Raw genomic sequence first — 14,669 nt, 5'->3', positions numbered from 1 at the left:
AATATTGACATCTGAAGGTGTTCTAAGATAACCAAAAATGACTGTATTTTATCCCAAGACTAGCATCAGTTACGCTTTTACAGCAAATGTGCTATCCTTTTTGATATTAGGGGTGGGACATTAAGTAGGAGGGGAGAAAAATGAGACCTGTATGGTAGCAAAAGTCTTGCTACTTCCATATACCCTTGGGTGATCAGAGTATGAGAAGAGAGAGGTGCAAAGCTTTGTCCTACCTTGAAGCTCTTGCTCTCCTAGTCTTTACCTGACTCTCTGGAGACCGCAAAAAAATCTTCTAGGCAAAACTCCTGGTCTTTATTACAATTAATGTATACTGACTTAAATTAAATGTCTACAGCATAAGGTTTGAAAGGATCCAATAATTAAATAACACTGAAGAAAATCATCAACTAGTTCGGAAAGCAGATACATAGAAGGAAGAGTGAAATAATGGAAACTGTCATAAGAAATCAAGCAAAACTCTAAATATATTAGACTGTCACATAAAGAAGGAAAGCTGATATAAGAGAAATATTTATAAAAATACCCTTTAACTCAATGCCTGCCTGCTGCCTGCTAAGTCGCTTCAGTTATGTCCGACTCTTTGTGACCCTATGGACTATAGCCTGCCAGACTTCTCTGTCCATGGGATTCTATAGGCAAGAATACTGGAGTGGCTTGCCATGCCCTTCTCCAGGGGATCTTCCTGACCCAGGGATTGAACTTGTGTTTCTTATGTCTCCTGCATTGCCAGGCAGGTTCTTTACCACTAGTGCCACCTGGTAAGCCCTTAACTCAATTCTAGATACCAATAAATAGTAAAGTCATTCACAGTTGAATCTACTGTGAATGTGCAGTCACATAAAATATTTCCCACTAACTACCATATCATTTCAGAAACACCAAATTATTTCACCTTTATCATGGGCTTTGAAATCAGAATGCTCTTGGTTTAAAAATCTGTCTTCTCATAACTTGTTATATGATGTTGAAAAGTGACTTAACCTCTCTGAGCCTTAGTTTCTTTACCTCACACAATTTTGTAAGGATTACATACGATCACATGGGTAGAAAGCCTAGCTTGGCTACATTTATAAAGCCAATGTTTAATAAATGACTTTATAATAGATGTCACATATCTTTAAATAGGAATTTAAGAAACTCTTAAAAAATTAAGAAAACTTATGCAGGTAACTATTGATGTGGCTCTGTAAATTCATTTATCTTAAAGTGGAATATACATTCATGAAAAAATTAAAGTAACCAATGCAAAGTAATTTTTAACTTCCTTAGCTTTTCAAAGAGAGTCAATAATACAACGCCAATAACTCCTAACAATTGACCGGTCCATTACAAGTTGTCACATGTGTGATATTATGATATCACTCATCATTCCATTTGGATTAGTGGTTCTCAAATTTGGTTGCACATCTGAATCACATAGGATGCTATTTAGACATGCAATATCTTAATCTCAACACAAAAGATTCTGATTTTAAATTGTTCTGAAATGGTTAGTTCTTTTTAGTTTTCCAGGTGATTTTAATGTACACTTAGGCTTTAGAACTACTCATTTAGATTCTCAAAAGAGTTCTGATTTCCTCACTTTTCTTTGACCTTGTTCTTAAATTCTTCCCTGATAGCTTAGTTGGGTAAAGAATCCACCTGCAATGCAGGAGGCCCTGGCTCAATTCCTGGGTCGGGAAGATCTCTGCTGGAGAAGGGATACGCTACCCACTCCAGTATTCCTGGGCTTCCCTTGTGGCTCAGCTGGTAAACCCACTCCAGTATTCTGGCCTGAAGAATTCCATGGACTGTATAGTCCATGGGGTTGCAAAGAGTCAGACAGGACTGGGCAACTTTCACTTTCACGTCAAATTCTTCACTGTAAAAAACATGGATACCATCGGGGGAGGGCAGGTGGGATGAACTGGGAGATTGGGATTGACACACAGACATTACTATGCATAAAATAGATAACTAATGCTGCTGCTGCTGCTAAGTCGCTTCAGTCATGTCCAACTCTGTTGGACCCCAGAGACAGCAGCCCACCAGGCTCCCCCGTCCCTGAGATTCTCCAGGCAAGAACACTGGAGTGGGTTGCCATTTCCTTCTCCAATTCGTGAAAGTGAAAGTGAAGTCACTCTATCGTGTTCGACTCCCAGCGACCCCATGGACTGCAGCCAACCAGGCTCCTCCATCCACGGGATTCTCCAGGCAAGAGTACTGGAGTGGGTTGCCATTGCCTTCTCCCAATAACTAATGAGAACCTACTATACAGCACAGGGAACTTTATGAACTCTGTGGTGACCTAAATAAATGGGAAGGAAATCCAAAAAAGAGGAGATATATATATATATGTGTAGCTGATTTACTTTGCTGTACAGCAGAAATTAACACAGCATTATAAATCAACTATATACTACAATAAAAATTAACTTAAAAAATAAAGACTAAATAGATAAGGACATTGTGATTTTCTTTTTTTTTTGGAGAAAGAAAGGCAGCATATCATAGTGATTAAGAATAAGGACTCTAGTGTTATAGAGTCTAAGTTTGAATTCCAGCTCCATCACCAACTAGCATGTGATCTTGGGTGAGTTAAGTCATACAAATCTGAATTTGATCATATATATATGTACATGTACATGATATTATTAGTGGCACTTACAGATGTCGTTATCCAATAACTAAATACATATGCAGCACTTAAAAGAATGAATGGTTGGCAAAACAGTAAGTCTTTTCCAATGATTAGGATGCCTAATGATAGTTTTTATTAACAAAATTCAGGCGACTGTGTTCAAACAGAATATTTTTTCTCCAGTCTTATGAGTTCAAGATTAAAAAGCACTGGTCATTTAATTACTAGAATTCTTCTGAACATATGACTGTAGACTATACAATAATATAAAATTAACAGCAAGAAAACAAATATGAAAAAAGTTTTCTGATGAGTGGTTCTGGTGTTTGTATAAGTAAATTTACTCAAAGTATTTTGTGTTTTGTATAATTCATTAAGAATGGTAAAGGAAAGCAATTCTTAGAAAGGATTTTTTTGCTTAAAATTGATCCAATACAATATTGTAAAGTTAAAAATAAAATAAAATTTTAAAAAAATTGATAAATTATAGGACTTTAGGCAATAGCAACCCACTCCAGTACTCTTGCCTGGAAAATCCCATGGATGGAGGAGCCTGGTAGGCTTCAGTCCATGGGGTCTCGAAGAGTCAGACACGACTGAGCAACTTCACTTTTACTTTTCACTTTCATGCATTGGAGAAGGAAATGGCAACCCACTCCAGTGTTCTTGCCTGGAGAATCCCAGGGACGGCAGAGCCTGGTGGGCTGCCATCTATGGGGTCACACAGAGTCAGACATGACTGAAGTGACTTAGCAGCAGAGGTAAACTACTCAAGAGTTCATTTCTTTAAAAAATAATATACTAATATTAGGGAAAAAAAGAAATTGATTCTAAACAAAAGTAACTGTGAAGTGTCCAATGCAAATATATTTATCCTCTTACTGCTAAAATACTAAGCCTAGGAAAAGATGACAAGATTGCATTTACAAAAGTATATTAAACAGGTGTATAGGTAAATATAAAATCACAGACATTTAGTTTTCTGGTGTGAATATTCTATTCGTGGTGACTAAGAATGTATAAATTTAAGAGTAGAATTCAGTTTAAACTTAAACAATTGTAAGACTATATAAGAGCTCTTTGTCTAATAATAAAAATCTTCTATAAATTATTTTTAACTCACCCGTTTGGAACGCAATTCACTGGTCAAAGAACTAGATTCTTCAGAGGTATTTTTATTCCCTGCTTTAAGTACATCAGGAGAAGGAACTATGAGTTTCATGTAAGTTTCCTTTTTGGCTTGATTTACCAAAGATAAAGGTTTCACATTGGACACCAATCCCGTAGACTGTATTACACTTGTGTGTTTGTTCACAGATTCCTCCTTTGCCTGAGAGCTTTGGAAAATAAATGGAAGCTGCTGTGACAAAACCTGAGGCTGCTTCTGCTGGGATTGGAATGATGAGTGAGTCTGGGATTCAGACAGAAGAGGTAATGGCTGGTGAATTCTTTTTTCCTGGGCTTTTTCAGTTGCTTTCTGTCCTTCTGCTTTTGGGTCTGAAACACCATGTAATAGCACCTGTAAATACAAATTAAAAGGCAACTTCTTTAACATCTGTTAAAACAAAGAACATCAAGCAGTAAACCATGGGGGTGAAAAAGGGTACCTTAAAAAAGTGTTTCTAATGATTGATAAATATATAAAACTCACTAAAAAATTCACAAAATGTCCCTTTAAAAATGTTTCTCTATCTCCTTTTTATTCTTGTGCAAAAGGAAGAACTAAAGGCAATGATAAACTTTAAACTATATAGACTTTGAGAGTTAAGATAAGCCAGTTAATTCCTAAATATGAATAATGTGCAGATACCACCCAATGAAATGATTTATACCTACCTGGTTGTTACTTTTCTGCTGTGCTTCAGTCTCTGAATCAGAATCATCATCTTCACTTTCTTCAATACTTTGATCTTCTTCATCTTCCTCTAGGTCATCCGAATCACTACTACTAATGCCTTCACTTGACGTGTCTGATGATGTGCCTGAATCACTATCACTGTTGCTAGAACTTTCCATAGCTTTTTTCCTTGGCTTCTGGATAAAGACAAGATTTTTTAACAAGATTTTTCTTTTTGTTAAAAATTCAAGTTTCAGTAATAGGTAGGCTCTTTTAATTCTTAAATGATATTTTCAATCTCAAAGTGTCATTTTAGAAAAAAGTAAAAAGCCACATGTTTTAAAGGTAATTATTTGAAAAACTGATCACATTAACTTATCTGACAGGAATGTCCAGTAAAAAAGTATAACATCCGTCATGTATAGAATATTGAAAACAGTATACAATGTAGTATGTATATGCGTAATATATATATATATATATACACACACACACACACACATATGTACACTCTCATATGACTGCCGTGCTTCAAAAGGTATGACAGATTAAAAAAGCAATTTACAAAAAGATAATTCCAGTTATGATAAAGAAAACAACAGTTCCAGATATGTACATTGAGTTCTACATTTAGCATTAATCTTTCTTTGTGTAGACAGTGAATCAGTAGCCAAACACACCTTTCTAGGTGCTTGACTACAATAAAGTCTATGATAGAGTCTCTGCCTTCAGAAAACTTACATTCCAGTGGTGGTGGTGGTGGTGGTGGTGGTGATAGACTAGACAGATAATTATTTTAAAAGCAAATAATTCCATACAGTAAAAAGTATTGTAGAGAAGATAAAATAGGCAGAAAAAGGCTTAAAGAGTGGCTTTAGTTAAGTGTCAAGGAACTTAAGTTTTGTATATTTCCACATCAGAAAAGACAGAAAAATATGATAAAGAGAGAGATTAATTTCTGGAAAATTTAAGACTCTACAGGACAAAGAAAATTCAAAGCTGAAAAGGGACGTGAGATCATATAAAAGGAAAGTTTTGTGTTTAAAGGACAGACAATGGTAGTGGATAAAAAGAGAAAAAATGAGATAGACTATAACTAAATAACTATACAATAATGAAAAAGTTAAAATTCTGCCAATAGGAAGACTAAAAGGGAGAAATGTCAAAACAACAAAGCAAGACTGACTACAAAGTTACTTCAGAACATTTCTATAGTGTTTGCTGGTAGATAAAATAGAGAAAAATCAGCAATGAATTACAAAAGCAACAAATTACACTAAGTTATGGCTTTAGAAGAAATGAAGCCTTTCATAACTATGGGGTTTGGGAATAAAAGATAATATTACACCTCTACAAGAGGAGGCTAGGTTTTGAAGCCATAGTTTCTGATGGCAAACATATATTTTCCTTTGTGTCTTCTGAAATGTTATTTAAATCATATAAAACACATGTGTGAAGAGAGTCACTCCTGTTATATTTTGCTTGCCATGATACTGTGTTAACTGCTCCAAAGTAGCACAGGCATACTCTTCAATAAGCTAATAGTCTCATCATTCCCTAAGCTCTTTCCCTTACAGTAAAGCAGAAAGTGATTTGAAATAAGGGAAATCATAGGATGAGAAAGACCAAAGCAGAGATTAAAGGGAAATAATACTAATAGAGTAATGTTAAGCATACCATTTTTGGGGCAGAGAAACAGCTCCTTCTTTGCGACCAAAATCTGTTTTGAGTCTCTAAGTATGTTTGGGCTTCCTAGGTGGTGCAGTGCTAAAGAATCCTCCTAACAATGCAGGAGACTTGGGTTTGATCCCTGGATTAGGAAGATCCTCTGGAGTAGGAAATTCCATGGACAGAAGAGCTTGGTGGGCTGCCAGGACTGCGAAGAGTCAGAAACGACTGAGAGGCACACATGCATAGCAAGACTATGAAAATCGTAAGGAACCTAAACTGAAGTTACCACTTTCAGTTTTAGAAGAAACCAAGGAAGGAAGGAAATAAGGGAGCTACTCTGATTCAGCAGAAAAAAAAAAGAAGAAAAAAACCCCTAACAACAACAACTCCCATTTCATTTTCCAAGCAATCTGTGTAGTTTTCATTTACAGTTGTTCTGATAGATGGTCCTACACTCCTTAAGAGTGGGTCGAGAGGTGAGGGTTCTAAAGCTTCAGGGACACGAAATATTCACTTGTAGACTCTGTAGCCAGCAGATTCCTGGACCCCAACTCTAAACAAGGCACAGGGATCTGCATCAACAAGCACTTAATATGATTCTAATGCAGGTGGTCTTTGCAGAGCATACTCTGACAGTATGCAAAGAGTCTGTTTTATAACAAATTTAGTCCCTGAATTAAAAAGAAAAAAGTAGATGTGAGTAGACAAGTCCAGGTATTAGGGAAAGATAGAAAACTGAGTTTAAATATCACCAATTTCATCTCCTTAGTCCCTATGAATGTGTATGTGTGGGGGAATGGTTCTTTTGAATTTTTACAATTAGGTAGTATGTCTTTTTCTGTCGTTTAAACATTTTAAAAATGAGCCTTCTTAGATTCATAAAAAATAATCAAAGGAGATTTTACTAATTACCCCCTTTCCCCCCTACAGCGACTTGGCAGCAGCAGTAGCCCCCTACCCATTCTAGGTAAGCTTTTCAGAAGTCTCTCCTTGAACTTTCATTTCCCTGGGTATGCATTTCTTTCAATAGCAAAACAAATACATATTCAAGGCCATTATGTAACCAGGCAGAGTTGTTCTAGTCTCTGGGGATACAAGGGTGTGACATACAGATAGCAACTCTGCTCTCACGGGAACAGGAAGAAGAGAATTAACAAACAATGTCAGTAAGGGTTTTTAGTGACTACAACAAGATAATTGGATACACAGTATGTGCTGGGGCTGGGATGAAGATGTAGATGTAATTGTCAGGTAAGATTCTTTTCAGTTGAGACCTAAATGGAGAGCAAGAGCCCATCCTAGAAAGATAAAAGAGCCTTTCAAGATGAGAAACAGCAAAGGAAAAAGCCATGAGCTGGAAACAAGTTTGACATGTTCAAAGAATGGAAAAGTTAGCCAGACCTGCTAGAGCACAGAAACTTGGGAGAGAGCCATAGGAAATAAGGCTTGATGGACTGGCACGGGCAGGCCACACAGGGTCTTACAGGCCGTGGCAAAGATTTTATTCTGAGTGAGATAGAAAACCATTACAAAGAGTGGTAACATGATATTTTAAAGTGATAAAAAAAATCACTTGCATTTTTATAAGACTGTTATGGTTGCTGTGGTAACAATAACTTGTATGGCAACAAGAGTAGAACTTAACCCTGAATTGTCTTTTTATTTTTTTCTCAAAAGGCTTTATGTTTGTATATTTTAGTCTCTGTTGACTTACTTTGTTAAATTTAAAATAGCTATATTCATTCTGAATATACATGTAGGCTATGTGAGGGAATTGGACTTAATGATTTCAAGTGAGCATCACTGATATAAGTAACCCCGCCTTCTAGGAGGAATTATCAAAATTAGCTGAAGAACACTTTTCAAACTTCACATGAAAAGAGCTGATGAAGTAGTTCTTCTTTTAAGTTTTTAAAACTGAAAATACAGGGTTAAAAAGTATAGGATTTTCTTTTTTAGTTTCAGCTCCCTTCATCTTCATTATACTTGAACAATCCACTAATACAGATTCATTCCAGACCATGTATTATTAATGTACTCTTCTGAAATCGTAAGTTCTAGTATCCCTCAGACTGATAGTCAATCTCTCTCTAGTGATACTTCTATGTAGATATAAATAGACATCCCTCTGCTCAGTTGCTCTTTGCAACCCTATGGGACTGTAGCCCACAAGTCTTCTCTGTCCATACAATTTTCCAGGCAAGAATACTGGAGTGGGTTGTCATATCCTACTCCAAGACACCCCTATGGTACCCAGAATTTATTTCCTTATATCATTAAAGAGGTACCTCTGTAAGGTTTTAGTAGCTGTTCCTGGAAATATTTTCTACTTTACCTTCACTTATTTTCTTTAGGAATGTCAGTGTGCTGTGCTAAGTTGCTCAGTCATGTCCGACTCTTAGAGATCCCATGGATTGTAGCCCGCCAGGCTCCTCTGTCCATAGGGATTCTCCAGGCAAGAATACCAGAGTGGGTTGCCATGCCCTCCTCCAGGGGATCTTCCTGACCCAGGGAACGAACACAGGTTTCCCACACTGCAGGCAAATTCTTTATCGTTAGAGCCACCAGGGAAGCCCCAGGAATGTCAAAACAGATTCCTTACTAGAACAAAGGACAGAATCTGTTTCATACCCATTCCTCCAAAGTCTTGCCTTGCACATTGTGCAGGCACTAGATATACTAGATTTTACTAGATTTAGCACTTCTTCTAAGAGGTCTGTTGTTTTTGTTTAGTAGCTGCCAACTCTTGGCAGCTCCATAGACCATAGCCTGTCTTGGTACAGTCTCTGTCCTATACCAAGGACTATCCTCTGGACTATCTCTGGATTATCCTCTGTCCTTGGTATTTTCCAGGCAAGAATACCAGAGTGGGCTGCCATTTCCTCCTCTAGGGGTCTTCCAACCTAGGGATCAAACCCACATCTTTTGCAATGACAGGTGGGCTCTTTATCATTGAGCCACCAAAGAAGCCTTCTAAGAGGAATGTTTAAAAGCTTGGGTATTTAACTTTTAGAAATACATATAGATATAGACATCCCATGATATGAGGTCTAGGACATGCTTCAAAATACCATGGGAGCAAAGAGTGTGGTTTTTCCAGTAGTCATGCATGGAGTTGGACTATAAAGAAATCTGAGTGCTGAAGAATTGATGTTTTTAAACTGTGGTGTTGGAGAAGACGCTTGAGAGTCCCCTGGACTGTAAGGAGATCCAACCAGTCATATCCAACCAATCAGATCCAACTGATTTCCTGAAATCAGTCCTGAATATTCATTGGAAGGACTGATGCTGAAGCTGAAACTCCAATACTTTGGCCACCTGTCGCAAAAAACTGACTCACTGGAAAAAACTGGGAAAGATTGAAGGCAGGAGAGGAAGAGGATGACTGAGAATGAGATGATTGGATGGCATCACCGACTCAATGGACATGAGTTTAAGCAAGTTCCGGGAGTTGGTGAAGGACAGGGAGGCTTGGCATGCTGCAGTCCTTGGGGTCGCAAAGAGTTGGACACGACTGAGCGACTCAACTGAACTGAAGGAGTAGGTGGTGTTTCAGTCAGTATCTGGTGTGCAGAGAGGCTGACAGTAGTGCAGAGATAGGCCTTTGGAGCTCATACTAATGGGAATGCCCTCAAAACATACCATAAAGGAGAAGAGCAAAGAGTAGTTGAAGAGGAACAGGTGGAAAATATGACCCCAAAATATGTTTGTCTTGGGGCCCAAGAAGAGTCCCATTGAGTTTCTGTGACGGGTATCATCATTCTTAGTGGCTTCAGCAGATGACCTTCCCTCAGACTCTCATATGTCTTATTATGTTCTGGAAAACAATTATCTTCTGTTGAGATGGAACCGAAAGGTCTTGAGGAAATATTTCTATACAATATGCCCAGCAAGAGGAAAGAAAACTTTGTTTAGTTGTTCCTGGAAAATATATGGAACTTGATGCTGCCTTGAGAAAGGACAAATGGAGATATGATAAAATTGTTTCTTGGAATTAAAAGTCAGAGCCTGAGAGGCATATTGTTTACATTTAAAGTTCAGATCAGTGCTCTCTGCAATCAGTCGCTACACATATCCTGCTCTTAATGCGGTGTGTCAGAAGCTTCTCAATCTCCTCATATTATAGCTGAGATAATAGAGAAAGTGATGTTACAGGATCATAAACTTCTTTTCTTTAAATCAACTTATTTTTTATTGAAGGATAACTGCTTTACAGAATTTTGCTATTTTCTGTCAAACCTCAAAGTGAATCAGCCATAGGTATACATATATCTCCTCCTGTTTGAAACTCCCTCCCAATCCCACCATTCTAGGTTAATACAAAGCCCCTGTTTGAGTTTCCTGAGCCATACAGCAAATTCCACCTGGCCATCTATTTTACATATGGTAATGTAAGTTTCCATGTTACTCTCTCCATACATCTTACCCTCCCCTCCCCTTTCCCCATGTCCATAAGTCTATTCTCTATGTCTGTTTCTCCATTGCTGCCCTGTAAATAAATTCTTCAGTACCATTTTTCTAGATTCCATATATATGTGTTAGAATACGGTATTTATCTTTCTCTTTCTGACTCACTTCACTCTGTATAATAGGATCACAAACTTTTGACTCTCTGCCCTAAGAAATGTCAGGCCCTGAGAGTGGTTTTTATAAAATGTAGACAAAAAGGCAATGTTCTAGTTATTATCTGTCTTTCCAAAATGTTTGTAGTTGATGCTGGGGCTTGAACTCAGAATAAACCAAGACTTCTCTCTCACTCAAGAAGAAATCCCAAATGGAAGCAGTCCAAATTCACTGATACGGGTGCACTGACTAGAAATTCTGGATATAACGTGTTGGTTCAGGTAGCTGGAGGTCTCTCAGCTTACTTAGTAGGGTGCATGAAATCTGGACACAGTGGTGGACTATATTTAGTATAGCTGAAGTGTCACAACTTCCCTAGGACAATGTGGAAGAGGAAATCCGAAGACTTATAGTGTCCAGAATGCTGAGTGAATTTACCATGTGCAATCTGCACAAATCATCCTATTCCTGATACTGCTTCTAGAGCAGATAAGTTTAGTCAGGAGGTCCAAGCAGGGGTATTTGTTGGAAAGAATGTGACTATCGCCCACTGGATGGCAGAGAAACTCACGAAGCATCACAGATCAGTGCTGGCACACAAGAAATACCACCTGCTGGAGTGCCAGAAAAACTCGCTAGGGATCTTCTAGTAGGGTGACAGAAAAATTAGCTAGAAAACTAACCACTGGCATGCTAGCAAACTCACTATTAAGCTGCCTGCTGGGATGTCAGTGAAACTCACTACATGGTGTGCACTACTGGATCTATTGAACACAAGTGGCAGGACAGCTGCCAGTGGGCGAGGAATATTCACTGGTGGCACAGCATAAGACCAAGAAGAGAACACCTGAACCAAGAAGAGAAGCCTTTCCTCCTCCAGTGTTTCTCCAGGACCCTCTATTTGCAAGATCTAATATTGTGCCAACTGGCAAAGGAGAATTCAGACCTGAGAAGCATTAAATTGCTAACCTGCACAGTTGGGGTTATGATAAAATAAAATTGACCATGAGATGGTAACTGCTGAAACTGAATAATGGGTACACAGGATAATTATTCTATTCTATCTATTGTGCATTTTGAAAATTTCCATAATAAATGGTTTCTTGATATGGTTTTCCTAAAGCATGGGCTATGGAGTCAACCTGCCTGACTTCATATCCTAACCACTTAATGGCCAACTACTTGAGGACTCTTTTTCTCGATTTATAATAATAGTACCTACCTCATTAGGGGTATAGGGAGGGCTGAAATCGATATTCTATGCAAAACAATTACAGTAGAACTGGTATGTGTTAACTTCCCAATAAACCTTATCTATGAGGTCGCCATTAACCCCACCACAGAGCCATCAGAACTTATACAGGGCTGGGGAATCAGACTTTTGGAGGGCACAGACCCTTGTGTGCATCAGGACCCAGGAGAAAGGAGTAGTGACCCCACAAGAGACTGATCCAGACTTGCCCATGAGCCTCCCGGTGTCTCCAGCAGAGGTGTGGGTCAGCGGTGGCCTGCTGCAGGGCTGGGGGCACTGAGTGGAGCAGTGGGTGCATGGGAACTTTTGAAGGAGGTATGGCAACCCATTCCAGTTTTCTTGCCTGGAAAATCCCATGGACAGAGGAGCCTGGCAGGCTACAGTCCATGGGGTCGCAAAGAGTGGGACACAACTGAGTGACTTCACTTCAACCATTATCTTCATTACCTCCACTAAAGTTTAGCCCCAGGTAAGTAACAGGGAGGGAACACAGCCCCACCAATCAACAGAAAATTAATTAAAGATCTACTGAACATGCTCCTGCCCATCAGAACAGACTCAGTTTCCCCCTCAGTCAGTCTCTCCCATCAGGAATGTTCCATAAGCCTCTTATCCTTCTCCATCAGAGGGCAGACAGACTGAAAAATGCAATCTCAGAAAACTAACCAATCTGATCACGCGGACAACAGCCTTGTCTAACTCAATGAAACTATGAGCCATGTCGAGTAGGGCCACCCAAGACAGACGGGTCATGGCGGAGAGTTCTGACAAAACGTGGTCCACTGGAGAACAGAATGCCAAAACACTTCAGTATTCTTGACTTGAGAACCCCATGAACAGCATGAAAAGGCAAAAAGATAGGACACTAAAAGATGAACTCCCCAGGTCAGTAGGTACCCAATATGCTACTGGAGATCAGTGGAGAACTAACTACAGAAAGAATGAAGAGACAGAGCCAAAGCAAAAACACCAACCAGTTGTGGATGCGACTAGTGATGGAACTAAAGTCTGGTGCTGTAAATAGCAATGTTGCATAGGAACCTGGAATGTTAGGTCCACGAATCAAGGTAAATTGGAAGTGGTCAAACAGGAGATGGGAAGAGTGAAAATCAACATTTTAGGAATCAGTGAACAATGGACTGGAATGGGTGAATTTAACTCAGATGACCATAATATCTACTACTGTGGGCAAGAATCCCTTTGAAGAAATGGAATAGCCCTCATAGTCAACAAAAGAGTCTGAAATGCAGTACTTGAATGCAATATCAAAAACAACAGAATGATCTCTGTTCGTTTCCAAGGCAATGCTAAAGAAGCTGAAGGTGAACGGTTCTATGAAGACCTACAAGACCTTCTAGAACTAACACCCAAAAAAGATGTCCTTTTCATTATAGGGGACTGGAATGACAAAGTAGGTAGTCAAGAAATATCTGGAGTAACAGGCAAATTTGGCCTTGGAGTACAGAATGAAGCAGGGCAAAGGCTAATGGAGTTTTGCCAACAGAACGCACTGGTCATAGCAAACACACTCTTCCAACTACACAAGAGAAGACTCTATACATGGACATCACCAGGTGATCAATACCGAAATCAGACTGATTACATTATTTGCAGCCAAAAATGGAGAAGCTCTATACAGTCAGCAAAAACAGGACTGGGGGCTGACTGTGGCTCAGACCATGAACTGCTTATTGCTAAATTCAGACTTAAATTGAAGAAAGTAGGGAAAACCACTAGACCATTCAGGTATGACTTAATCAAATCTCTTATGATTATCCAGTGGAAGTGACAAATAGATTCAAGGGATTAGATCTGATAGACAGAGTGCCTGAAGAACTATGGACAGAGGTTCGTAACACTGTACAGGAGGCAGGGATCAAAACCATCCCCAAGAAAAAGAAATGCAAAAAGGCAAAATGGATGTCTGAGGAGGCCTTACAAATAGCTGCAAAAAGAAGAGAAGCTAAAGGCAAAGAAGAAAAGGAACGATATACCCATTTGAATGCAGAGTTCCAAAGAATAGCAAGGAGAGATAAGAAAGCCTTCCTCAGTGGTCAATGCAAAGAAATAGAGGAAAACAACAGAATGGGAAAGATTAGAAATCTCTTGAAGAAAATCAGAGATAACAAGGGAACATTTCATGCAAAGATGGGTACAATAAAGGACAGAAATAGTATGGACCTAACAGAAGTAGAACATGTTAAGAAGAGGTGTCAAGAATACACAGAAGAACTATACAAAAAAGATCTTCATGACTCAGATAATCACGATGGTGTGATCACTCGTCTAGAGCCAGACATCCTGGAATGCGAATGCAAAGTCAAGTGGGCCTGAAGAAGCATCACTATAAACAAAGCTAGTAGAGGTGATGGAATTCCAGTTGAGCTATTTCAAATCCTGAAAGATGATGCTGTGAAAGTGCTGCACTCAATATGCCAGCAAATTTGGAAAACTCAGCAGTGATCACAGGACTGGAAAAGATCAGTTTTCATTTCAATCCCAAAGAAAGGCAATGCCAAAGAATGTTCAAACTACCACATAATTGCACTCACTTCACACGCTAGCAAAGTAATGCTCAAAATTCTCCAAGCCAGGCCTCAACAGTACGTGAACTGTGAACTTCCAGATGTTCAAGCTGGATTTAGAAAAGGCAGAGGAACCAGAGATCAAATTGCCAACATCTGTTTGATCATCGAAAAAGCAAG

General features: G+C 38.9%; 1 protein-coding gene across 13 annotated transcripts in view; it reads right to left on the bottom strand.

Annotated features, from left to right (window-relative positions):
- Positions 1–14,669, bottom strand: part of BAZ2B (bromodomain adjacent to zinc finger domain, 2B) — a 203,641-nt gene that overhangs the window by 110,675 nt on the left and 78,297 nt on the right. For 12 of the 13 annotated variants that reach the window (XR_826954.1, XR_826955.1, XM_010858994.1 and 9 more), the window contains exons 6-7: positions 4,478–4,675; positions 3,765–4,160 (exon numbers count right to left, since the gene is read on the bottom strand). Coding sequence is in view for 11 of the 13 variants with exons in the window: in XM_010858994.1 (XP_010857296.1) it covers positions 3,765–4,160; positions 4,478–4,675 (594 nt within the window). In the remaining 2 variants the exon portion in view is untranslated. Of the gene's footprint in view, positions 1–3,764; positions 4,161–4,477; positions 4,676–6,155; positions 6,252–14,669 lie in introns of those variants that run through there. The other variant, XM_010859002.1, reaches the window with a different exon arrangement.

This window comes from Bison bison, unplaced genomic scaffold (genome assembly GCF_000754665.1).
Source record: "Bison bison bison isolate TAMUID 2011002044 unplaced genomic scaffold, Bison_UMD1.0 scf7180017864452, whole genome shotgun sequence".
Classification (NCBI taxonomy): Eukaryota; Metazoa; Chordata; class Mammalia; order Artiodactyla; family Bovidae; genus Bison; species Bison bison.
Note: the sequence above shows the minus strand (reverse complement) of the source record. Positions and strands in the feature narration are given on the sequence as shown.